The 26,719-nt window shown below is 45.6% G+C and overlaps 1 protein-coding gene across 5 annotated transcripts in view; it reads left to right on the top strand.

Moving 5' to 3' along the window:
- PNPLA7 (patatin like phospholipase domain containing 7) overlaps nucleotides 1–26,719 on the top strand; it is a 125,499-nt gene that overhangs the window by 89,436 nt on the left and 9,344 nt on the right. For all 5 annotated transcript variants that reach the window (XM_055720455.1, XM_055720452.1, XM_055720454.1 and 2 more), the window contains exons 27-33: nucleotides 2,640–2,796; nucleotides 10,237–10,353; nucleotides 14,845–14,914; nucleotides 16,893–17,009; nucleotides 18,986–19,134; nucleotides 20,622–20,774; nucleotides 23,410–23,517. In XM_055720455.1, the coding sequence (XP_055576430.1) occupies nucleotides 2,640–2,796; nucleotides 10,237–10,353; nucleotides 14,845–14,914; nucleotides 16,893–17,009; nucleotides 18,986–19,134; nucleotides 20,622–20,774; nucleotides 23,410–23,517 (871 nt within the window). The remainder of the gene's footprint in view (nucleotides 1–2,639; nucleotides 2,797–10,236; nucleotides 10,354–14,844; nucleotides 14,915–16,892; nucleotides 17,010–18,985; nucleotides 19,135–20,621; nucleotides 20,775–23,409; nucleotides 23,518–26,719) is intronic.

The raw sequence follows: 26,719 nt of genomic DNA on the forward strand, positions 1-26,719 counted from the left end.
GCACAAATAGATTCAGCCACCAATGCTCCTGTTCGGGGTGCCTCGACTGGAACAATGAGTTTTGTATAAATGTATAAACTTAACTTGGGGTGGCAGTTTCTAGGAGGTCCCTTTCCGAGCAAGAAAGGTGCTTTTGTTCCCATCTTGCAGGTCGGTGCCTTGAGATGGATGCGGCTGCTGGAGATGCGTGGCTGTTACCCGTGAGCTGATACTGGCAGGGGCTCTGCTGCTGCCCGACACAGAGGTGATGGCTTGCCAACAGGAGTCACAATCTTGTGTCGTTCATTTGAGGGCATCATACAGCCAAATAAAAAAAGTAAAAAGAAATCCAGAGTGAGCACGTCAAATCCCCCGTATCTTAAGGACATGTGAATGGGGAGATCCGGTTTCAGAAGAGGTTAAAAGGAGCGAATCCAGTCTGCAGCTAGCCCTGGCCAGTTTAACATTGCCCTCTAACTGGAAATGCTTTACAAATCGGTCTTAATAAATCCACGTGATGTAGCTTTCTCCAGGAAGCAAGTTGGATGGCATGAGGTCCATCCTCAGCGGAACACCGGTGCCAGCCCGTGGCTCACACGCAGGGATAAGGCAGCAGTATGTGCCGGGCGTGGGAAGAGATCGCAAAAATAATTGCAATCATGAAAGCCTAAAACCAGCGGGCTCCTCTGGCAGGGATAAAAATACCATTCTTTTAACTTGGGGCATCTTACGAGAAGAAGCAATAGTAAAGCAGGGGAAGGAGAATTTGGAGAGGAAAACTAAATGGGCCATTTTCTGCTCGTGGGTTGCAGCAGCGCAGGTCTGTCATGAAGTCACTTACACCAGTATAACCGAGAACCTGTCTCAAAACGCTTCAGCAGCTGGAGGGGATTTATTTAGATGGAAAGAATGTGTTCAGCATAGCTTGGCCAAATGACACCTATGGTGGACTTGGCAGCTGTTAGCAAGTATTTATAGGATGTAAACAGCGAGGGGAAGGAGGACAGAAATAGAGCAAACTGGCGGGGAACAGAAAAATGAGATGAAAAGGGGGAAAGGAAGATTTTTACTGCTGTATAGCTTAGACTGCAAAGCATCCATCCAGGTGGAATGAACTAATTGACGTACTTGGTATTAACTGGACAAAGCATTTGAAACCAGAGAACATAATTTTGTACTGAAAAGAAGGCAGTCGGCCTCCGTGCTAATTTTTCTTGGTTTTGTAATGGTTCTGTAGAATGGAGAAGGATCCTTCTCCCGTTAGGGGATCACTGCTTATAAGATCAGATCAAACGCTCCAGCTCTGTGCTCTCATTTCTGGTCGTAGGTAGTGTCGATTGCTTCAGAAATGAGTTATTTGCAGAAATTAGCAAGGTTGCACCTCTGATTTTTCCTACTTAGTGGCCACTGACAGCCTGGTTTCTTTGCTTCATCCTGTCCATGTTTAAATCCATTTGTGATGTGACCTCTTCAGCATATGGTAACAGCAGTTTCTGCAGTTTGTGCTTTGCATACATGTGTCTGTGTGTAAATTCTTTCCTTTACATTGAACTTTCTGCATGGTGATATCGTTGGCTGGCCCTGCGTGTCCCCCATCAGTCGTGATCTTCATCAGTCGGAGAGTCAGCTCTAGTTTCTTCTCATGTGAAGTCCTTTCCATATTCTGGTCATCTTTTGTGCTTCTGTCATATTCTAGTTTTGCCTTTTTTTAAAAAAAAATATTTATTTTTTTATAAGTGAGAAGACTGAGCTTGCTTGTAGTTTTCAAAATGCTGGTCCATCCTGGATGTATGTTCTTATGTTTTCTGTTTCATTCTGCTTTCTTTGACTGCCTTTTGAATTTGTGCTGAACGTTAGGTGAATATTTTTCAGAGAATGTCCGCAGTGGTTCCAAAATCTGTCCGTGTGAGCAGAGCTAGTTAAGAGCTCGTTGCTGTGGGGGCATTGCTACTTCAGTTTTTCTCTTGTCCCATCAGCGTTGAGGTTCATCTGTTGTTTATCACTTGAATCCTTCATTGCTCTGAGCTCCTTCTGCACATCTTGAAATCAAGGAATACATTTACTATCCTAAAGGAATTTGTATCATTCTCAGATGTTGCCTCCTCATCTGCCCCTTGCCTGGGGCTGTGTACAGGTGAAACTGCTGCCTTCTCGTCACTGTTTGTCTCTTCTTGCTCTTTGCTCCATCTTCAAATTCATTATTAATCCGTGTGGTGACCCATCCCGTGATCCCAGGCTGGCTGAGTTTCCCTCAAGAATCGCTGGAAAAGAAACGTGTGGAAAAGTCTCTGAAATCCAGCTGTTCTTGGCTGCTTTGGAAGAACCCTGCTAGATTTTTTGATGCATCGCGCTCTTAAAGCTGTGTAGACTTTTCCCTCGTGTATCCACTGGCTTGGCCCTTGGCTGTTGTTTTTGTATCGCTGCCTTTCGTACGGAAGTGATGCTGGGTGGTCTGTATCCCCTAGGATCCTCAGGGGGGGCATTTGAAGCTTTCTGCACTCACAATGTTTGTTTCTGGCATCAAGGCTTGTTTAGCAATAGATTGGCAGTTCAGCTAGTGCACGCTTGAGTTCCCTTAGAAGATGGCATTCGGGTCTTTATGCTCTTTCAATGGCTGTTTGTCTGATCATGTCGTGGTTTTTTTTCTTTTCTTGGCACAGAGGATGCTCCCAAGTGGGAGTCATCAGAGCGCTGATTGAAGCCGGCATCCCCGTGGATATGATCGGAGGAACATCTATTGGCGCTTTCATGAGCGCCTTGTACGCCGAAGAGCGCAGCTACAATCAGATGAGGATCAAAGCCAGGCAGTGGTCCATGGTAAGTGCTGGAAACGTTGCACTTCTCAGCTGGAGGGCGAGAGCTCGACGGCGAGCCTGAGCGGGCAGCAGCGCAGGGAAGGCGCAGCCACCTGCGTCCCGGTGTCTGTAGGAGAGGGACCCCTGCCTGGTGGGACGGGAGCAAACTGGGACAGCTGCTGGCTGGCACACTGGTGGCCAGCACGAGCCCCCGAGGAGGCAGGAGTCGAATGCTTGACTTTGCACGAGTTCTAGTCACACTATAAATGTAGAGGGATGCTGTTTAAGTGTGTTAGCCTGTGTTTATATTCTCTTTTTTACCTGCTGGACTCTGTTTCCTTTCCAACTCTCAACAAATGTGTTTCTCTTTTGTATAATTTTCTCTCTTTCATTCTCACATGCTGTCATTTTTCAGTGGAACTGATTGACAGAGGTAATCCTTCTCTAAACTACATACAAACTGTGTAATTCGTGGTGTAGCCCGAGCGCTCCAGAGTTGGCGGTACTCTGGCTCCGGAGAAATTTTACATTTTCAATATTTATTACAAAACCATATTTTCATAGTGAAACCAAGGTTTGGGAAGGTGGTTTGAAATAGTGACTCCTGTGGGGGAATTTATCTATTAAAAGATATTGGGGGACAGTTGTACCAGTACCGGATTGCACTGGTTCACATGGACTCCACGTGGAGATCAGCGTTATTTCTGAAGTTTGCTACTTACAGCCCTGTGTCTTCCTGTGAAACCCACATTTTCATGTTGGTTTTCTTATTAGAAGGGAAGGAACACAAAGCGAATTTTCTAAATTATATTAAGCTCTGGGTGTGCTTAAATCTTGAGGTTTGGGGGGAAATAGGAGCCTGTAGCTGGCACGTGTGTGCTGCTTACCCTTCCCGAGTGCCTTCCAACCTGCCACGGCTCTGAGACAAAACCCACTGTGTCTTGATAAGATGCCAGCCCCTTTGCAAGCTGGACAGTCTGGGGCATTAAAATACTTCTTGAGGCCCCAGCATGGTTGTGCTGTCGTGGTGAGCCGAGAGCTGTGGGACTCTGTTTCATGCCCCCGTCACCGTTTGCTAGAAGAAAGTGGATTTTGTGCTTTTTATTTTAAGAACTGCCTGTGCCTGGCTGGGTTGGGAAGTGCCCGAATCATAAACTGTTTACGATGCAGAGCAGTTTGCTGGAATGGCAGGCGTGGAGGAGGTTAGGGACATAAAACCAGCTGTACTGAATCGTGTCAGACACGCGTTTAACCTTGCGCTCTTTATTCCCCCCATTGGTCACTACCAGGCATTTACAGGAGAGCATCTGGGCAGGGTGAGCAGGGTGATGCTTTCCTCGCCCCCAGCAAGCCGTGGCTCGCTGCCCTCTCCCCTTTGCGCTTGGTTGGGCTACAGTGATGGAATTTTCCTCCATGCATTTGTCCAAAGGATCCTCTCCTCTTGTTTGTTAACTTGTCAGATCTCTTTTGCACCGGGGGTGATGCAGAGCTGGAAATGCTATTTTCTCAGGGCTGTGCTCCCATCAGAGGCAGCTTCGTTTCCAGCGTTGCAGATCTTGAGCTTGCCAGCCTAATCTGGAATAACACTTGCTTTTACCAGGCATAGTTAATGATGAAATGAAGGAGTGTTAAATCTATTGATATACTTTTGAACACAAACTGCAAAGCTCAGAGTATGTTTCACAAAGGAAAAGGCAGGTTTTGGCCCAGCCTCGGGCTGTTTCAGATATTGGTACCTTGAAATCTGCAAATAAGCAGCTGGAGGAGAGGTTAATGACCTTTCTTAGAGCAAACATTTCATCTTATTAATGAAGAATGGATTTTCTTGAGGTTTTTCATGAGTGTTCTGACAAGCTTGCCAGGCCCCCATCCAAACCAGAAATTGTTTAAGGGTTTGAGAATGAAAAAAAGACCGCTCTGTTTGAAGCCCTTTTCACTGTTAACAGCACCGTCCAGCAAAATGGTTGCATTGTAAATTTGAAGAAAGCAATGAAAACCCTCTCTCCAAGATCAGATCACAGCTAATGTACAAAGTAGCTTGAGGGATTATAAATCTTTTTAACAGTGGCTGTTCTGAGTTACTTTCTCTTGTATTGCGTTGCAGCAGCTGTAGGCTGAGCGGCTCCTTTCACTGAGCGCCGGCTCTGTGTGTGATAACAGGGAGCTTTGTTGGGGATTCATAGAAGATCCACCCAAAGGGACCAAGTGTGAGCAAGGTGACAAATCCATCAGATAAGCCCCCAAAATTGCCAGTGTCCCAGAGTTGCAGGACCATTCCCGCTGTCCTCCTGAGCAGCATTGCTGCTGGTGAGGACCACTGCAGCAGGTGGCTGCGGTGCAAGAGATGCTCTGGGCAGCATCCTTCGTTAAACCAACGTTATGCAAAAGGGCGTGAGCGCTCCCTGCTACAGGAGCTGCTGATTCTGCTCCTTTAAAGCCTGTGAGCTTTTGCTGGGGAAGGTTATTGCTGAGTGCTCTTTCTGCAAAACCTTGCAGCCTGGCTCTTTTAGCCTCTGGGGTTTTTTGCAATGTCTTCATTGTGATGGATTAGATAACTCTCTGATTTTTTTAAAAATGTATTTATTTTATCCGTGAAAATATAATGCTGGTTTTGTCCTGCAGTTATTTCAGTCTTTAGCATTTTTAGGAATTGGCATATCTCTACTTGTACACTTGGGGCTGGGAGAAAGGATGTTTTTAATGGGATGTGTTTTCTGGACCTAATGAAGCAGCAAAGAAATAAGTGACTCTTGTCAAAATACAGAGTGGTATGAAAATTCCTAGTCAGGCTAGTTACTATATATTGCCTCTGTGTGCTTTCTGTACCTGCGTTTAACCAGCAAAACAAACAAACAAAAGCTTTCACGTTTGCAGATTGTGGTGTTTTCTTGGGTTTTTTTTTAATTGGAGAGTTAATATTTCAAAGTATAAATATTTCACGAAGACTGGAATATTCTACTGTTGAGGGGAATGTAGTTACAGGGACGTGTAGCTAAAAAGCTTCCCATAATGAGAATGAAGAACTGCTGGGTCGGATGCTGCAGTTTGCTCTCTGCAGTTGCATGACAGCTAAAGTAAGTGTAGGGGGGTTCTGAGGTCACAGTCATGAGGTTCTGCCTCTCCCTAATGCTGCTGTAGGATTTGCATTGGGGTGGTACTGTGGTTTAACAAGCTGGTCTGGCCCCCCCCAAAATGTATTATTTTTTTCTTTGTCATGCTAGGTTCTGGCCAGCTCAGTTCCTTGAGCTGCCTGCTACCAAGGCAGCAGTGCTGGCCCAGGGCAGGCAGAACCATCAACCTCAGTCTGGGTCAGACCAAGCAGCTGTTAGACCAGATCCCGATCCTCTTCCTGATCTATTAAATCTCTTGTTTTGAGGAAGATTGCTGTTCCACGCTGGGGTGACACCTACACCTGCAGCCATGTGGGACCTGGTGCCGGTTAAGGATGGCTTGGGAGCGTGGGGGAGGAGCAGCTCGCTGCGTGGCTGGGCGGAAGGGTTAGTGGGGAAGGGTGGGATGCCCATGCGACCAAACGGTCCTTTTGCTGTGGAGAAAGGGAGAACATCATTAGTAGGTGCAGTGTTTGGTAAATCACTTTGGATCCCACGCTTTTGTTTGTATGCCAAATCTTCCTGTATAACAACAGCTACAAGGACTGATCCCTGCAAAAAAACCACAAAATCTGAGTCTGCAAATGTTGCCAAACTAGATTGGCATGAAGAGCGGGCGGGCTGTTATGGGAAAGATACCTCCTGACCAGAGGACATCAGCAAAATAAACTGGTCGCAGACCTCCAGGTGAAGGGAGCATTGGTTACTGTGCCTTAGCACTGGTTCAGGCGCAGCAAAAGGTAATACAAACTAAAGCAGCTCTTTAAAGCGCATGGTGAGTCCTAAATAAAGAAGAGGTTCATTACAGATTGCACGTTAATGGATGTGCACATATTGTCTCTTAAATTGGGTTGCTGAGCTGCAGCAGAGAACCTGCTTTGGGTGTCCTCCAGCCTGCTGGTGCTTGAGGACAGCATTGGCCTGCCAAGGTGTACTCTGCTGTGGTTTGGTGCTTTTTAATTGCATTTTTAAAACTTTATCAACCAGCTTGGAAAGTTTTATTCACTAGGCTTCTCTGCTTGCAAAAATTAAAACAGGGCACATAGCTGGTTTGCAAGGGAAAAGCAGAAGCATTCCCTCTGGTTGCCTTTCAGGTGGAGATGAGATTATTAACAACAGAAGGCACAAATACTGGGTGTGTTTTGGTTAAATCTTAAAAACTGTTGTATCAAGAGGTACAGGAAAAAAAATATCTATTTTCCTGTAGTGATGAGGCCTGATGGTTTATATTCATATCAATGCTGTTTTTTGGAGTGTTGAAATTAGCACTAAGTCAAGCATTAGAATTTGGGAAGTTCAGAGAGAAGGTTGCATGCAAAATCCAAACGTGCCTGTGGCTTAGGGATGCCCAGTCAGAGCTCCAAGCTGTCCTGTTTCTACCCCGTAATCACGTCACCTAATGATTGTGCAGGTGGCATGTTCATGTTGCAGGATCAGCACATATGAATCTGATTTTAAATACACATTTACCTGCCTTGATTCTCTCCTTTACCTGACTCTGAGGAGGTTACTGTTTCTTAGGTGGATTGATTTCATTTTCTTCAACTCTGAGATTTCTTAATAGTTTACCTTTATATCTGAAATTCCATTATCTGTAATTCCTGCCTTTGGGATAAATACATCCCTGTAGTGCTGTCTGTCTGAAATTGTTGGCCTGAGTTATACTTTTATTTTGTCTTCAACATTTTTTTCATTATGAATTCCTTGGCTTGTTTCATTGAAACTTTGTATGTGAACACTGAGTAGGCACTAGAAGAAATTCTGGATGCTATCTCTAGTAGTTTAAAAAATATTTAATCTTTTCTGCTGTTTTAAATTTTTGTTCTTGAAACAAGTCTTCCCATGCCCTTGCCCCCCCCCCCCCCCCCTTTTTTTTTTTTTTTAATACTTAGGAACATTTGAAAATCCTGGTATTATTCTGCTTTCCCACCATTCTGCATCAAAGAACAAAGTAGCCAGGGATTGCAGCTCAGGTTTCTTTTCACCCATCATTGTGTGTTCGCTCCTGTTCTGCTCATAGAGCAGAGCCTTGAAGTTGCCTTGCACCACAGGGTAGCTTTTAAAAAGAATTTTAGCATCAAAGGGCTTTTTAAAAAAAAAAAGCTCATCGTGCCGCAGAGCTGTGGAAATGAAAGTTCATGAGAAGTTAATGAAGAATTGCAAAATGTTCGCTTGCTCCCAAGGGAATCGGCAGAGATGCCGGAGGCTGGTCTGCCCGTTGCTGTGCCATAGGGAGCCCCAGCCGCGTGGCTCTTGGAGACACCGGTGTTGGCCCTTGTGCTGGTGGGTGGCGGAGAAGTACGAGGTGGAACAGAAGTCAGAAGGCTCTGGCTGCCTTTCCAGAGGGTGATCTTTAACTTAATTTATCTGGGGAATGGTAGGTGGTAGCAGCTATTCTTGGAAGGCTGAGGGAGGCTCTTGGCCATCAGCGTCAGCTGAAAGGGCATCTTCCAGTTACGAGAAATGAGAATATTAAGAAATAACCATTAATTAGAAGTATTTTGTTCATATGCGAGATTACTGTGAGCATTAGTTGCAGGGAAAATGTAGAGGCTCAGCATTATAAAGATCATTTGCAACAAGGATAGCCCAATGTTTGGTGCTGAGTTGGAGAAATTTTGCTTCTGTATTAATAAAGGACTTTTTGTAAATGCCTCTTCCCCTGTATTATTCATTCTGAAGTAATGCCAGAGACCAAATCCCTAATTTTAAGTACAAAACTAATTCCATTTAACTCTGAAGCTGTGGGTAGCATGCCTATAGTTAGGCTGGCACACTGTCCTCACCCCACCAGGACCCAAAACAAAGCCAAGAATGAAGGTGGCAGGTTCATAACTGGTTTTGTGCTAAGGCTTTTACCTTCTCCCGTGTTTCCTGCTGTATATACTTGTTTTTAAGGATTGAGCTTTTTTTTTTTTATATATATGTATATACTTGGACATGTATTCTCTGGACAGATACCCAATATATGTTTAAAAGCAGCTGGACCTGACAATGTAGGCTAATCCTGCTCTTTAAATCCTTGCCGGAGTAAAGCGAAGGCCAGATGCTGGTCGCAGATCCGTTAGTAGATTGCAGGTCTAGAGGCTGTTCCATGCTGTAGGTCTCTGCCTGGGTGCAATGCCGTATGGTGTGTTAAGTTGTTTGTTAAATTATAGAGAACACGCAGAGAGAAAACATTTCATCTAATAGAAATATTTCATCTGGCGAAACCCTATTTAATTGCGAATGAGTTAATTGGGGGTTTTTTGGTCTTCTATTGCATTTAATTGAGTATGATGTTATATATTAAGCATTGAATTTTGTTAGGATTTGTTAGGACTTGGTACCAGTAACATGGTTAGGGGACATAATGCCGTAGAGTTTAGGTATTCTCATCATTTTATCTTGTAGGTTAGTGTACAGGTGTAATGCACTTGGGGGGGGGGGGGGGGGGGGGGGGGGAAGGATCCATACAAGATTAATTACAATATACGTGTGTTTAGAAGAGACACATCTGACAGTGCCTGTTGCTGTGTGAGGTATCTGTAGTGCTTTAAGAAACCAAATGTGATGTGGTTTATCAGGCTCCTGTAGAGTGCCCTGTAGTGGTACCTCAACGCTGGCTGCGAGCAGCAGGGGCAGGGCACGATAACTCGCTTTGGGAGTGACAAGTAACAGCCACTGATACATAGCAAGTGTGTTTAAAGCTCTTTAAAGTGTGACTAACTGAACCTTATGGCAGTCCCAGAGAATCGCATACACATTCTCCTTAGTCATACATTGAGGCAGGTAAAAGATTTAAGACAGAAAAATCAGGTGTGATGCACAGATGGAAGAGAGATGTACAAAGGTATAGATTCCTATATTATAGATCTGTTATTTCCTTTCCATGCTGGTGAACCGCAGGTGCACTATGGAAAGGGTGATGAAGAGGGAGATAACTAATAATTTATTTTTGTTAATAAAAAAAAAATAATCAAAGATTAAACCATACCGTCCGGGTGCATTTGTTAAGGCAGAAACCTGAGCCTGTGCACGCTGCTTTAGAGGGACGTTTTGATATGTGGCTGGAGGGGAAGCAATGCAAATGTACGTCCTTCCATAGTCTCGCTGCAAACTGGCTGCAGAGCTTAGTGCTTTTTGTCTCAAATTTACGGCACCCTACAAGGAGTTACTGGCTGTAGTCCTTGTAGCTGTATTTCTGTCCCCTTGACAGCTTTTGTACTGAAAATAGCAATGCTTCCAACATGTTGGCTGTAGAATCTGCAATACAATGTCTCTGGAATTGCATATGTTAATGCATACATTAGTATGGATTCTTGCACGTGTTTACCTTTTGAAATGGCGCTTTTTTTTCTTCTCGTTTTCAGGTGATGAACTCAGTGTTTAAGACTATTCTAGACTTGACATATCCAATAACCTCTATGTTTTCTGGAGCAGCTTTTAACAACAGCATCAACAACATCTTCAAAGATAAGCAGATAGAGGTAGGCTGCTTATTCACTTTATGTATAGTAAATGATGTCACCGTATTCTGTTGCAGCAGAAATAGCTTTCTTCCATGCTAATATGAAATATGGAGCTGTGGGATGACTGAAAATATATTAAAACTGTGAGTGTGATGTTACGTGAATATAGGAAGGAGCCTATTCTTTGGTGGATTTAGAAAACACAAGGAGTAGATTATTTGTAGCGACTTCTGTTCTGTTTGACAAAGGGATCCCGTTGTCTGAAAGCAGAAGTTAAAATTATGTCACTGAAGTAGAATTGCTGAGACTGTTTTATCATTATTTTTTCTGCAACCCCGGTCTAAGAGACCCTTAGGGCACACCAGAAGAAGGTCTTGAAGAGGGTAGCAATGGTTTGGCGCTTTTTAAATTTTATTTCTGAAGCTAGAGTATTTTTGTGAACAGCCTATGGAAAACTGCAATAACGTCAAAGTGTGGTGTTTCGTGTTTTGCATCTGGTGGCCTTGTTGTAATTGCTGGGTGATGTGTGCTCTGCCCGAGGTGATAGCCACATCCAGTACCCCGCCTGCCCTCCGTCCCTCAGCAGCAGCAATTCATGAAGCACATTGCCAATGGTTGTCTTCCTCGATCACCAAGCTTAGAGAGTGTTCGGGTAGTCTGGCAATCTTAACCAGTTTGCAGTTTTAACCAAATTATTCCTGTGGTTTTGGAATCCTTGTGATGAAAGATGATGTAGCAAAATAACGCTATATATACTTTAAATATATTTATTAAAAATAATCAGAAACATTCCCTACTTTGATGCAAGTATGAAAGTAAGTGATTAATCATCGTGTGGCTTACAATAATAGCGTTTTGCTGGGCAGAGTGCAGACAGGGTTTAGAGTGATAAGTTCTTCTGAGGCTGGAGTTATTTTTGTTTGGTTGTTTGGGCAGCACCAGCCATACTCTCACTTCTTTAATCATGCACATCCTTTCCTGAAGCACTCCGGGTCCTTTCTTTGGTGTCAGCAGTGCCTGACAGGAAAACGCGTGATTGCCCAATGGCTAAACCAGCTCTGCTCTCCTCGCTTGGCCGCGGCGGAGGAGATGCCTTAGGCAGAGCACCGAGACCTGGCCGGCGGTGCGAGGCACCGGCTTCTCTCGGTTAACTTGGTGTGAATCGTGGATGGTACATTGCAGTGTGAGGCTGTAGGATAACGTTGAGCAGAGCTTTGAGAAGGAGTGAGTGACAAAGTGGAAGAAAAACCTCCTCTGAGCTTAGGTGGCCGCAGTTTCCCCTGCTCTGTTTATCGCTGCTTTTGATTTCAGCAGTCGGTTTATTGCACTTGTTTTCAAGATGCGGTAGATTCCGTCCTAATGATTTTTAACAGCTGTAATTGTATGATCTGTTCTAACCTTGCAGTCACAGCAAGATTTTGTGCAAGGGAAACCCAGTTCGTGGTGTGCAACAGCATCATCTTTCTGCATGCTGAGTGTCACAGGCTAAACCCTCCAGTCTGTGCCTGAGGATTTCCTCACCTTGGAAGACTTCCATCGGATACATAAGGAGAAACGTCATGTAGCTCTGCAAGGCAGTTACCCCTCAGTTGCAATTCCTGTTATCAGCACAGGTTAACCAGTCATGTTGCTAGACAGATGGAAATTAAGAGCTGCCAAAGTGTAAAGGGTAACTTAGAAAGAAGCTGAACTAAGAGGCGTTAAGCTTCGAACAAGTGTTTTCTTGAAGCATTATGTGAAAGCGTCTAAAGTGCAAACATCCATCTTTTCTCAGTAGCTGCAGTGGTTTTGGAGGGTGCCGGGTAGCAGTGCTTTCCAGCTGGAAATACATATTAATAAGAGTGAATTATAACCTTGCATACATAGATTACATTTGGATACTTGGCCACAACTGCTCCTTCCTGGGAGGATCCACAGTGATCGTAGCAGAACCTGAGAACTTCTTACCCAGGGGGCTGGGGTGGGTACTGCCCCTTGTGCCTCTACAACAGCTTAAAATTTGGAATCATTGGGCTGGCAGGGACATGGCTTAGTGATGGACATGGCAGTCCTGGATTACTGGTTGGACTTGATGATCTCAAAGGTCTTTTCCAACCTAAAGGTTCTATTTTACGGTTTATATATGTCACCTATGGCTGTGAGGTGGCCCTCCTGCACTTCTCACACGTGCCCTCATCCTTCTTCTGCATCAGCCAGGGAGCAGAAGCACTTACGTTGGACTGTTATTTCTGACGCTGAAAGGGAGATTTCCATTTTCTCTTAAATTTACAGTCTAACAACCCCCGTAACGTAGGTACTCCTGATTCCCAACAGTGCTGTTTGTGGTAGCCCTGGTGACCAGCAACCCCCGTGATTGCTGCTAGAGATGTCAGCCAAAGGCGCTCCACGAGAGGAGATCAGCCTGTGCAAGGTCTTCCAGGAAAGCAAAGCATGCAGAAATCCAGAAAAGGAGCTTGAAAGATGTTTCTGAAGAAATAACAATTTTCCTCTGGAGTTACCCATCCTTCCAGGAGAGCACCAGGCTCTGGAATTTTTATCCCCCATGCCAGAATCACAAAATATTCTTGCAGGTCGTCTCAGCTGGGGGCTCAGGTGTGAGGAATCAGACAAGACTTTTATCAAGTCGTGTTTCAGACTTGAATAGTGCTCTGCCTCCGAGATAAATGGAACGATATCCAAGAAATGCAATCTTCATTATTGCGTGATAGGTCTTGGTTTGGTTTCCTTTGTGCGTGTGTTTGCATGGATACGAAAGGAAGCGTCAGATAGACTTCTTTCCCCGCTCCCTTATTTTTGCTTAAAATGTGGTTGAGGCACTGAGATCTGCCATCACCAGAATATCTTTAGCATGGAGAGGCACCCCTAATACTCTCGTAGTCACACTTTATTCATCCGCCTTCCTATGGCATTTGTACCAGATGGGAGTGTAATACTTGTGCAGCATCTGTTAGTCCTCCCCAATTCCACCATCTTTGCAGAGCTGCTTAAGAGATTAAACTTGCTGGGAAAAAAACCTCCTTCTTGGCAGTTCACAATCTGGTGTTGAGCAGCACAGGAGCTTACACCAGAAATACAGACTGACCAGAGGGTTTGGCTTGAGTTTGAGGCACATCAGAGCGATGCTAGAGGAGGGCCAGACACCACGTCCCGTGGGTGAAGAGGCTGAGAAGGCAGGTTTACCTCTTCAGCCTTGATTCAGCTTTGCTGATTGTCAGAGAACTCTCGGCTGTTGTTCTCTGGGTGTAAGTTCAACTTATTCAGACAAGTCCTCCTTGTTCCTCCTTGCAGGCTGCCCTTTCACGAGACATTGTGGAGATTTCCCCAAACTACCCTCCCTCCAACAGACTCCTGTGCAGGTCAGAGGTCACATCCCCATTCAGTTTTCCAGCTAGTGGGATGTGAGTACAGATGCGGCTGAAACAAAAATGAGAACTTCCCCTGCCAGGAGCAGGGCTTGTTGGTTTAGTCTAGCCCTGAGCACTTAGCTCGGCCGTTCTTTTTGTGTATCGTCCTCCTCGTGTACCACACTCCTCACCACTGTTTTACCCTGTGGTATCTCAAAGTAGCCTCGGGTCTTCTTGAGGGTTTGCCTCGCAGGGTCCGTCATTCCTGTAGGTGATGCTGCAAAGCTTTGTCTTGCCCCCTGACTCTAGGCAGCGCTGGGTCTCAGCAGCATTGCTCTGCATCTCCTGCTGTGAAATGACCCCTGGCTTCACCCCCACCAGGTACAGACTGAACATCGTTTAGTCAAGACGCTGCGACTCATGTTCTTCCTTCTTTGCCTTGGGCTGTGGTGTTGGAGGAACCGAGGTGTTGGAGGAACCAAGCAAGGAAGGTGCTGCCGGCAGGTCCAGAGTCTTGGGTTGGGGTTAGGGGGAGCTGAGTAGTTACGTGCTCCTCTGCGGTGAATACGGTTGCGGAAGACTTGCTCTGTGTAGTGGATGGACACCACCTGGCGTGGAAATGGTTGGGTGAAATGCAAGAATGGCCATACTGGGTGAGATCAAAAGTCTTTCTAGCTTAGTGCCATGTCTCCAGGGGAGGCCGAAAGCAGCAGGTATTTAGCGACCTAGGTAAGAACTGGCTATATAGAAGGTGAGTTCCCTTGACGTTGTCAACCAGCAAGAAACAGACTGGGGATCTCTTTAGATGAGAGCTATCAGATCCTCCCATGTCATCTGAAAGAAAAACAGGTATCAGAAGGTGAACTCTACTTTGAGTAATGAGGTTTCTGTGCTGCTCTGTATGCTGGACAGTCTTCTGGAACAAGTATTTCTTGCTATTAAAAAAGGAAATAAGGATTTCTGTGTGCCTTCATTTGGAATGAAATGCTTGCGTGAGAAACAAATTTATGAACTCAAACCCCAGGGCTAACGGGTTTTTCTCCATTCGTGCAGTGTTTGTGTCTGTTAAGATACAGAGGTTGTTGCTTTGGTTTGTGTTAGCTGTGGGTTTTAGTTTAAGTGCAGGGTTACAGATTTAGTAAAATTGGGACCTCCTCTGTTGCAGGATCTGTGGATTCCTTACTTCACTATCACAACCGACATCACTGCCTCAGCAATGAGGGTCCACACAGATGGTAAGTGTGCAGGCAGCCTTCTCCAGCAGCAGGTCTTAAATAACGATGTGAGATGTCAGTGTCACCCCTTGATCCTGAAATTTTCCCCACCTTTAAGTGTGTCTTTCCTTTCGTTTCTCCTTTCTCTGTTACTTGCTGCGTACAACCAGTTTGGTGCTCAGATAACAAGGAACAGAGCTGTTGAGAAGAAATTGAGATGCTGTATTCACTGTTTGGAGAGAAAATGGGCCCTTTGACACCATTCTGTTCCCTTAAAATATCCCATGAAGTGCAGGTGTGTTAGCCATCCATCAGACCTAATGCAACCAAAACATTTTAAGATTCAAATTCCCCATAAATGAAGCTGTTTTCCCGATAAAGAGGCTCCTGTGCCTGAAGCAGAGGCTGGGTTGGAGTCTCATTTGTGTCCAGTCCTCTTTATTTCTGTGGGGGAAAGATCCGAGCTGCCTGCGCTGCTGTCGGGATGTGGTGGGTGTTGCTGTGGGACACTTGCTTTAGCTTTTGTCTCGCTGGGGTGGCGGTGCTGTGACACAGGCTTCAGTGAAGCCACTACCAGCCTAGCAGGTGCCCCAGATATTGCCTGGGGTAGCTGAAGCCTTTGCTGCCACGTCTGTGATGTTTTGCCTTCTGAGCTGGCGCAGGCAGGACTGTCCGTTCCTGCTGCGAGGGTGTGGGTCATAAAACCGCTAAATCACATCGACACCGGCGCTTTGTTGTCCAACCAAGGGAGCTAAAACAAGCAGGAAAAGGCTTAACCTTTGTGAGAGGTTTTGTATTGCCAGTTGAGGTCGGGAAACTCACTCCATCCAGCTGCTTGTCCCTGTGGAAGTTTAATGTAAGGATAGAAATTGGCTGGAGAATGGTTATGGTCACCGACAGAATTCACTGAAAGGAGGGGAAGGAAGTTCCCAGCTGCAGCAGTTTCCCATCTTGGGGATGGGTTGACACAAGAAGTCAGCATTTTTCTTGGGTGGAAGTTCCAAGTCAACTAAAACTACTAATAATAAACCCAAAATCTGCCAGTGTTGACCTATGCTAAACAGTAAGGTTATAATTACAAACAGAACTGTTATATTTTTTTTTTAAAGAAAAGAAGAAAAAAAACCAATTCCCAGTTTGCTGGAAAGAGTTGCTGTTTGAAGCACCAAGGAGTTAGTTAATGAGAAGTGAGCCAACGCTGCAAGTCTTACTTATTTTTGATGTTTTAAAGATTTGCTTTTCAGACAAGACTCAGCCTCTCTGGAAATGCAGTGTCTTCCCCATTCAGCAGATGCAAATGTTAAGAGAGAAATCAGGAAATAAGAGCCTTAAAGCAGAGTGTTTTACAGGAAACAAATCTAATCAACTTCTACTTGATTAAACTTTCTGTTTCTAACAGCTTAAGAGATTATAACTTTCCTCCTTACAGCACTATTAACAGAAATGTCCCAAGGAGAGATAAGATCGACACCACCTTGCACTGGCTTTACGAGTGAAAATGTACAGAGCAGGGAAAACAGATTTGTGGGGCTTCTACAGCATATTTTTTTCATGTCCAGCTCCTGCTAAAAGCCTGGGGTTTGTGGATCTCTGTAGCATATAATGGCTTTAGCTGCACTTCAGTCTGTTTATTCTTTCTGTCCCTTCGTCCCCAGGAGAATCTTTTTCCTTTCCTTATCCGTGTAAGCTCCACAAAGCACTAAAGATGATCCCTGCAGTCAGGCATATGCTGAAATCTCCTTGAAGGCAATAAATAGGAGGCATGGGCTTAAAACTGTGGTTTCTAAGGCCTTTGCCTGATAGTATGTCTGAACAGCCTTCCCCCCCTGCCCCCAGCCAGTATTATGGTATAGAAAGTAATACATTGCTTTAATAACTTTCTAACAGTATTCTCAGGAGAGCCTCTCTCTCCCGATTATTTTAATGAGAGCAAAAGCCTGCCCCACCTCTGTGGCAGTAATTAATGCTGTTGCCATTCCCCTCCCTGTCGTTCCTGCAGGCTCTCTGTGGAGATATGTCCGTGCCAGCATGTCCCTCTCCGGGTATATGCCTCCTCTCTGTGACCCGAAGGATGGGCATCTCTTGATGGATGGAGGCTATATCAACAACCTGCCGGGTAGGTGCACAGATCACTTAAGAGAACACACACCGCCTGCAAAACTTGCTCTTTTTTTTTTTTTTTTTTTTTTCCCCTAAAAGGAAACAAAAATTATTGCAGACACCTTTACTCACATGATGGTTACCAGCAGTCATTGTTCTCAGTTTCCTAGGTGTTTGCTTTATCATGGCTTTAAGACTTTTTTTTTTCTTTTTTTTGTGACGAAGTATTTCCTAATAGATGTATCCTGAACATAGAATTCCAAGCTCGTTTTGAATTTTAGTGCTCACTGAAAGGAAAGAGCAGAAATTAAACTACAAACATATAGTCTATGTCTTCAGTTTCTTTTCAAAAAGTGTGGGTTGAATAAGAAATAATGCTGAGAAAGCAGCAGCGTTAACTCTTCGTTGTTCAGACCGGCGTTACCCAGAGCCTGAAGGGTTCAGCTGACAGGCATCGGTGGTGTGGTTAGGGACACCGGTGGTGTAGCTGGCCCGTGGCAGTGGTGGAATCCCGTGGCCTTCAAAAGTGATGTGGAGTTTGGGGTGTTCTGAGGACTGGCCCCAGAAAGGGTCCAAGGTGTGCACATTCATGTGTCTATGTTTGGGAGGTGTTTGTGTCAGGGTTGTCATCGTCGTCCGAGAGCGTTGGAAGGTGGGTGGCTCAGGGGGGTGGGCAAGATAGAAGAGAGATACGTGGTGTCGTTGCAGTTCGTGCGTATAATTGTGTACAAATAAAGAGGAAGGAAGCAAAGTTAGAGACTCTGCATCTGAGCAGCCTAAGTCATTTACACGTTCTAGACAAACCCCAGCTATATTTTCCCATCAGGGCTGTGTTTACCTAAAACTCAGAAATGGAAACAGTGCAAAATAGACCCCTAAAATTTGTATCTGACATTCTCGGTTTGCGTCTGCAAGCAAAAGTACGAATTGCAAACCAAAGCATCTTTTCCACCCGCACATTGGGGAGGGCAGAGAGCAGACATGGAGGTGATGCTGGGTGGGAAAGATACAATAGACTGAACAAGCCCAGGAATGTAAATCCAAGTTACAGAACAGATCTGATTGAAATAAGTGTCTAAATAAAGCATCTAAATTGGCTCTTCAGAGCTGTGGTTTTCCTACGCATAACTATTCTGGAAACTGCAACTATCTTGGACTCTGGGGGTGTGGAAGAAATATAAATGAGTTCTGTGAGGTACGTGTCCTTCTCTTCCCTCCCTTGGCACTTCCCTAAATTCTTGCCCGTATCCAAAGGCTGCAGCTAGTCCTCTTACTGACCTTGAAGTAGGAAGTGTTGCCTTGTTTCTTTCCCACTTCCAAATATAAATCTTTCTCTTGGATCTCAAAGCTTTTCTTAGACTGAAATCCTCCCAGCCTCTCCTCGCTGTCCGGTTCCTGCGCTCCTTTCCTTTATTACCCTCTCTCTGCAGATCTGACCCCTGCACTGCTGACGCTCCTTTTTAAGGCCACTTGTTCTCTCTGCAGGTCCCCCAGATCTTTTGTTCTCAGGAGAACTGCTGCCCGAGGTGGAATTAATGCGGGTCTAACGTGTCTTTCACATTATACCTAATGTGGCGAGCCGTGGCCTCGAGCTGCGTGTGTCCCACCTCTTCGTCCTGGCTCCCTGCCTCCTTCACATGGGTTCTGGTGACACCGTGGCCTCAGAGAGTCAGGTCACCCCACTGATCTGGGGCACAGTACCCTGGTTAATGATGATTACCAGCAGTGGGAGCTCACCCTGGGGTTACGCAGGGCTGGGTCGGCGCAGGGCGGGCAGCGTGCTGGGGTCTCCTCGTTAAAACGGAGCAGGTGGGGTAGGAGCCTCCCCAGGCGGGGAATGGGCTCTCAGCGGAGCCGCTGCAAAGGTTTATATCTGAGGCTTTTCCGAGACAGTTGTGGTAGGTAGGATGTCAGGTTACGTACGCCCTAGCGGTCTGTACGGACGCTTTGGCTGGACAGCACCAGTACTGATGGGACCTTCTTTCCCACTAGCTGATGTCGCGAGGTCCATGGGCGCAAAGGTGGTGATTGCCATCGATGTGGGGAGCCGGGACGAGACGGACCTCACCAACTACGGCGACTGCTTGTCTGGCTGGTGGCTGCTCTGGAAGAGGTGGAATCCACTGGCCGAGAAAGTCAAGGTATTGTAGACTGTATTAAAAGGGCAGCTGGTTTTCTGTACGGAGCAGGGAGCTTCCCCTTTGTTCAGGGAGTGAGCCTGGGGACAGCCCGGCATCTTTCTTGGGTTTGAGCTCTTACTTATGGATGAAGACAGTTGGGCAGCACCTGCCACCAAAGGCAAAGCAGTGACACGGGAGAGGGCAGAGCCCCAGTCTGGGAAGGGGTTGGTAGCACTGTTAGAGCGAAGAAACCTTTTCTTAGAAGTACGTTAAGTTCTGATAAACTCAGAATTTATGAATTTTACCAATAAAAGTAGTGACTTTGTCCAGTTCAGTGTTTCTATCCTGTATCTCTGAACTGTTGATTTAGGGAGATTTTAGCACTAGGCAGTAATTAACATTACTGCTACTGATAAATACGGCGCTGCAGAGTATGACTTTTGGTTTTAATCTTCTTGCATGCAGTCAGGCCAAGCCTGTTACTTATTCTTCTGCATTCTGAAATTATCTGGCTCTGCAGCTGTCCCCCAAGTGAATGCTGTTTTTTCTTTTTCCCTCCCAACTACAATTAACACATTCCCCTGTTGGAATTGGAAGTAAAATACTTGTTTGTGCTTCCCAAAGTGGGGGAAAATACTGCAAACGAGGCAGGTACTGCTCTGTAATCTAAAATTTTCCTCTACCACCTTCCCTGGAAAGGTCTGGTCACCCTGAGAAGTGGCCTTTTGGGCTGGTGCAGATGTGGAGTGCCCCACTGGGCAGCACTGACCACGCTGCTCCCAGCGTGTAGTGGGAGTGTTTGGTGGGGGAAGATGGAAGACCCTGACTCTTTTCAGTAGTACCCAGTGAAATGCTGCAACTGCCTGAATGGCAATAGGCACATGTGAAAATATGGGATACCTTCTGAACAGCACACGTGTCTTTTTTTTTTTTTTTTTTTTTTTTTTTTACTGGGGGTGGTGAAACACTGGCCAACCAAAGAAATTGCAGAGTCTCCATCTGCAGATGTATTCAAAATTTAGCTGAGCATGGTCTTGGACAGCCTGCCCCAGCCAACCCTGCTTGAGCCAGGAGGGTTGGACCAGGTAATCTCGAGGGGTTCCTGTCCACCTCAGCCATTCTGTAAAATCTCTGCCCTGGTCCTGTAGAGATCGTCACTGATTTCTGCCTTGAAGGATCGCTGCACCGCTCTCACCTCGGCGCAGATCTCTTAAGGTACCACTGTATCCTGGAGTGAAAGACTCAGTTTAACCTTAAACTGCAGAAATATGTTTGAAGGCAGTTCCCTTTCTGCTGTTGATTGCGGACACTCCTCGGCTAGCTGTCCACACTGTCTGGGAAACAGGTGGAGGTGCTGATGTGTGAAGGCTTTAGCGGGCTTCTGTGTGCTCTTGGCAAAAAAAGAAATAAATTGATAGATAACTTCTTTCTCCATTGTGAGCACAGAACATATTCTGAAATCAAATTTCTGAATTAATCGTGATCGGTGTGTCTGGCCTGGCTGGCAGGTGCTGAATATGGCAGAGATCCAGACGCGGCTTGCGTACGTGTGCTGTGTGCGGCAGCTGGAGATGGTGAAGAACAGTGATTACTGCGAGTATATCCGGCCACCCATCGACCGATACGGGACCCTGGACTTTGGGAAGTTCGATGAAATCTGTGTAAGTGCATCCTGGAGAGGGCTGATCCCCTGTACCACAGAAATCTGCCGGTTTGTGGTGCTAATTAGTTTCTAAGCTGTTGGAGACTAAGAGAAGTCAATTGGCATGGAGTGAATAATTGACACTAAATAATAATGTGGGATGATATCATGGCTGTGAGATTGCATTAACAGCGGAAATACAGTTAGTAATTGTGATTATATAATGACCTGTGAACAGATCACTTGCCTCGCTGGGTTTCATGACAGTTCTTGCTCAGCTGCTTGGTAAACTCTTGAGTGTCGGAGCTGCTTTGGGCACTTGGGGTTTGTCAAATGGTGTCATTTCTCTCCCTTCGTTATGTAGCTTGTTGTTGCATGAAAGATATGAAGAAGTCTGTAGGGGAGGCCATGAATCACTGAAATGGAGGGCAACATGCTAAAATATCTGCCTCGGTTAACGTTTCAACATTGCTATTAATAAAACATGTCATCCACAATTCCTCTGCACCTGATAGAGTATCAGGAAAATGGCACCAATGTCAGTGGAAGGACGTTGTAAAAAGGGTAGTACCAGGTTACACATCTCTGGGATTTAGTTTTGTTTATGTGTCAGGAACCAGCACGGGAAGAACTGACGCCAGATGTACAGTTGAATTGTCTTAGTGGCGTAATTCAGCATTCGCAATAAAACCATGTCTGCCCAGGCTGAGCTAATGCTAGCAGTTCTGGCTCCTTGTAATTGTCGAGGAAGCTATTTTACTGTCTTTGCATTTTTTGCCTGCTTCAGCCATGCAGGCATCTTCTATCTTCAGGTGTTTCTGCATAGCTTTGTTCTTCTTCTAGGCTGGAACACCCCCCACCTCCAATTTTTCTCTCCGTCGGTCTTCCTAAATGTAGTGAGATCCTGCAATACTCACTAGGCTGCAGATTGATTTCTCTGATACTGTCTTATAAATGCTAAACAAAACCAGTAAGACAGTTAAACCCTGCAGATTCACGTTTGAGAGAGTCCTTAGGACCAAACAGCAGCTATTCCAAACCACCAGCTGATTTTCCTAATACAAATATTTTCTCAAGGATATTTGGTGTCTCATAGCTCCTGGGCAAACAGAGCTGTCTGCCAACAGTGGGTCTAAGACTTTGCTGATAAATAATACGCTTCGCTAGATGGAGTGCCCTGGCCGTTTTGAAAACTTTGACAAATGGTGGGTCTCGTAGTTCATCACAGTAACAGATAGTAAGCTGTCAAATCATTGTTGTGTCTCTGTCTAATTTGGTGTCATTAAAGAGATTTAAAGATGCCAGGCAAATTTTTCTCAAGTGGAGTAAAACTTGAGAAAAGTGCAGTTTCTCAGAGATGTCGCTTTCTGTGAGCAAGTTCTTGGCACGAGATGCTGCAGGTACAGAGGGGCAGCACCCTCCTGGATTTTCATTCCCTGTGGTGTAGATAAGTAACTTTTGTCCACAGGGAAGCTTTAAAATGGGCTGACCTTAAAGGAGAGGGCAATCTAGGCATTCTGTTACTGTTACAGGCTACGTGGTAGCGGGGTTTTTAATTTCAGCTATGTACCTGGATTTTACAGAAGATAGAAATGGGCACCATATAACCATTCAGCATGTTCTAAAGAACAAGAATCCCCTCTTCTGTATCAGCCTAGAGCGATGTCAGCTGCATGTCACTTCCCAAAGCTCAGGTTCTCGCAGTTATTTTGGATCAATCTGACCCAGCCAGCTGTAGATCTGCCAGGTCCCTCTTTCTCCTGAGTAATCGCATCCACCCTGGGCTGAGAAGCTATGATAGATTACGAGAGGTGAATTCCAGCCCGAGTGCTTCCCATGCTTTGAACCCTGGTTCAAAAACCAGAGGAGAGACAATACCAGCTCAGCCAGGGCTGCTGCCAGCACGAGAGCTGGAAATAGGATCCAGGACTCCTGACACCTGTTGCTCTGTCCTTTCAACTTGATTTTTCAACAGCTTTTCTATTGTCTCCTTAGAAAAAGAGTAAAACTTGGACCAATGGGTTTATTTTTTCCATGCTAATGATGCGGTGCCATGTTATTGTTCCAAGTGCAAATTACTTTATAGTCTTAAATTAGAGAACGTGGAGTTTGTGGGTTTGCTGTTGTCCATGTGCCATCGTTTCTGCTCTGGCAGACCGGTGCTTGCGTGTTTGGTCTGTCTGGATGAACTTACTGCAAAAGATTTGGAACCAGGTGCCCTGTGGTAACTTTTCTTTGCTAGAGAAGTTTTCTTTTCTTGAGCCAAGACGGGAAAAGACACAAAATTAATCAGTGTTGCTACCTTCTTCCAAAGAGCGAGCCAGTACTGGGTGTATGCATACGTGTCCTAAGCCTCTCTTTATCTGGCATTATTCCATGAGCAGTCACTGCTGTAAAAATAGTTTGTCAGGTGGCACTTTTCATTGCATACTGTGGGGTCAAAGGTGAAGTTGGCATTTGGACTTAAAATAGCACCTTGTTTGCTTAATTGTTTCCCTCATTCCTAGGCTGAACAGCTGATGTAGCTGAGGCTGGAAGGTAGCGAAAGTACATCTTGGCTTTGGGGTAGACCTGTGGATTTCCTACTGATTTGCAGATAATGTGACAATGGGTTTTTTTATTAATTACTTTTTTTCTCCGATTCTTTTTTCCAGGAAGTGGGATACCAGCATGGGAAAACCGTATTTAATGTCTGGTGCAGGAGTGGAGTCCTTGACAAGATGCTAAGAGACAGGCAAGAGACTTGCAAATCCAAAACTGATGTAAGTGTTCAGTTGGAATGCACGGCTCTGCAGGGGCTGCTTGATGCACACCAGGTTGCGGACTGTCCAGGAGCAGGAGAGGGAGTGATCAATTGCCTCAAATCCTTATTGGGAGCATGTATGGATTAGCTAAAACTGTATTTTAGTCAAGAGAAGGTATGATCAGGTTTTCAGAAGCGTCTTTCCTTGATCTGTCGCCCAGGTGAATGAGGTCCTGCGCTTCTCTGATCATCAGGTACAAGTGTGGCCAGTGTGCTGTGCCAGAGCCCAGGCTGTGATGTCTGCCTGTCCATCCCTGACACCTGATGCGTGCCCGTGCAGAGGTCCATCCATATTCTCAGCAAGTGCACTGGGGTCTCTGAAACCCCATGAACCGCTGTAGTGCTCCCGTAGGGCTGCTCTCCTGTTGCCGTTTCATTCAGACAGGTTCTGGATACCGTGTTTGGTACCGTTCACAACACACGTGTCCTCGAGAGAAGGCAGGATGCTCACCAGCAACCAGCGTTTTCTGAGACGTGTAGCTGATGTGTTTACACGCCCACCTTTTTCTCCTTCCCCGTGGGCATCAGCAGTCTTGAGGGTGCTAGATGCTGCTGAGCTGCCTTCCGCACCGAGCGCTGGAGCGGAGGCTGTGGTGGCGCCCCGCAGGTCCTGTGGGAGAGGATGGTCTCTGGTTCCAGGCAGTGGGCTACATTTGTACCCATCACTTGAACGCACGTGTGGACTGCCTCCCTGAGTAATGCTGCATAGACACAAGTCACCTTTTCAGAATTATTTTTCACTTATGCCTGCACCACGAACTTTAGGTGGTACTTGGATGTTGTTCTTGGTGCTAGAAACTGGTCTGCCAGGGCAGTGGCTCTCTCCCCCCAGCTGCCTGGTGCTCATCACAGAGGACGTGAATCAGGATTACTGGCACTGATCTGGGCCCTCGCTGGCTTTCAGGAGGTGGCTCAAATAGTTCTGAGATGCTTCCAGAAAACCTGATTTAAACCTTTGCAGGACATGTGGTTTTAGCCAAGAGTTAAAATCCCCGCAAGGATGCGGACTCCTTGCGTTGTTGCTCTTCTCCCTCACTCCTCTATTAGGCAAGGCATTTTACAGAGCTGTCATTAAGGCTCCTTGCAGCGCTGTCGAGGTGCTGGGTTTCACGCACCTTGTTCTCCCCGCTTCAGCACATCCAAGTGGTTAATGGTAAATGCCTGATTAGAGTAAATCTACAGGCTACATAGCGTTGCTGTATATTGCTGTATAGTTACAGTCATGTTACGGTATCTACTCAAAAGTAGGATAAAAATCTCTTGGGTTTACAATTCCAGGATTGAGGTCAGCCTCTAGAGTTGGTTCATAACTCAGTGGGCTGACTGAATTTCTTGGTGGGGAAGTTTCAGTTGTGATTAAGAAACAGTTACCAACTTTTTGAGGATTTAGGGGCAATGTTATAATATATTGGCTTGTTATCCTTACTCTCCCTTAAATTCCTCTGATTTAAAGCCCGAGTGCTACAAAGGCTTCATGTTCTACCCAGTAATTCATTTTTATTGTCTTTTAGAGATAGGGAAATGAGCGATAATATTTTAAGTGATTGCCAAATTGTCTAAACTGTAGTGAGCCTCACTAAGGAAAGTCAATAGAGGTGAAAAATGACATTGAGGATTTGCAGCTTTTCCAGAGATTGGCGATGGAGTGCTTTTGCTAGGAGTGAGATGGCATGAGCAAGGGGAGAGGAAGGGCAGATGCGCAGGGATGGACACGAGCCCAGCAGCGAGGGGTGGATGATGCCCACATCTGAGCTAGCTGCCCTTAGACACTCGTTTGTCACCGGAGGGAGGTGAGCTCCGTAGGGTGTGAGTCACTTGATGAAATGGAAATGGCTCCGTTGGGATAAGATGAATGGCCCCTTGGCTCTGGCCGTGCAAAGGGAGCAAAGTCATCAGGCGAATCCCAACCCAGCTGCCTGGCAGGGCGACGGCTTTGGGAGGAGCACACAGGGACTGAGCTCTGTGGGAAACGGAGACTCACTGGTGATCCAAGCAGCCTGAGGAGCCCCAAAACTCGTCAGCTTGTTCGTTCTTACTGGGAAGATGACCTGGACTAGGAGGTGCGTTAGTCTGAGTTGTGGAAGACGGGTCCCCATTCTGCCTCTGGCACCTCGTGTTCAGGCTGATTATCAGCTGCTTTGTGCTTGGTTTTGTGTATTAATAGTCATAAGGCGAAGTCAAAGGAGTGAAGACTGTGTCTCAGAAATGGTTGTGTGTCCCATTTCATCTTCTAACTTTTATCACCAACTGGTAACAAGCTCAAACATATTTATTGCTGTAACAAATGTGTCTTTTAAAGACAATTTCTTTTGAAGTTACCCATTGTATGGGATATGGTAATTCAGGCTAATGTTTCTTCTAAATCGTGATGTTACAGCTGTGCATCAAGCAGCGTGCTGAACGTTTTTCACAATCTGCCCTGGATTTTACGGCCCTTCAACTGCCCTGGAGATCAAATATGTCATGTACTCGTTGCATACATAGCCTGGCATTGCATTCTGCGTGTGCGCTTGATAACAAGGCAGAAAGTGCTGATTGCTGAGACCCCAAGAGTATGAAAATAATGGGTTCAGGAGAGTGACACAACCAACTGCCCGGGTTATGGAGAGGGAATTATTAGCTTTGTGCATTCCCCCAACCTGGCGCTAAGGCTCAGTTCCAGGCTGTGCTCCCAAGGACCCAGGAGAGCTTCTGCTCTTCCTCTGAAAACTCTGGAGTCTGGTAGAAATCTAGGGTGGGTTTTTTTTCCATCTGACTCTTGTTCCAGTAGATTTATTTCTATAAAATAACAAGTATTGCAGGCTCCCACTGGGGCATTTGTCGTCTTTTTTCTTAGTCCATTAGAGTCACTTAAGTCCGTTAGCTCCGCTTTCTTCCAAGGATAACAGCTGATATTTTTAACTTGCCTTTCATTAGCAAAGGTTTTGATGTTCTCTATGTTTTAGTTCTTCAGCTATTTCTGGAGTGTTCAGCATCTGAGGGTGCTGAACGCAGTTTCTTATCATCTTGCTTCCATGTCGTAAGCATTGAATTTTTACTTAAAAACTCCGGATATTTAATCATTTAGATACTTTTTCTTTGCTTTCATCATTCAATCACTGTTTATCTTGTCTAAAACATGCAAATGCTGAAGACACAAACAACAGGAGCCTCACATAAAC

This window comes from Falco cherrug, chromosome 9, assembly GCF_023634085.1.
Source record: "Falco cherrug isolate bFalChe1 chromosome 9, bFalChe1.pri, whole genome shotgun sequence".
Taxonomy (NCBI): domain Eukaryota; kingdom Metazoa; phylum Chordata; class Aves; order Falconiformes; family Falconidae; genus Falco; species Falco cherrug.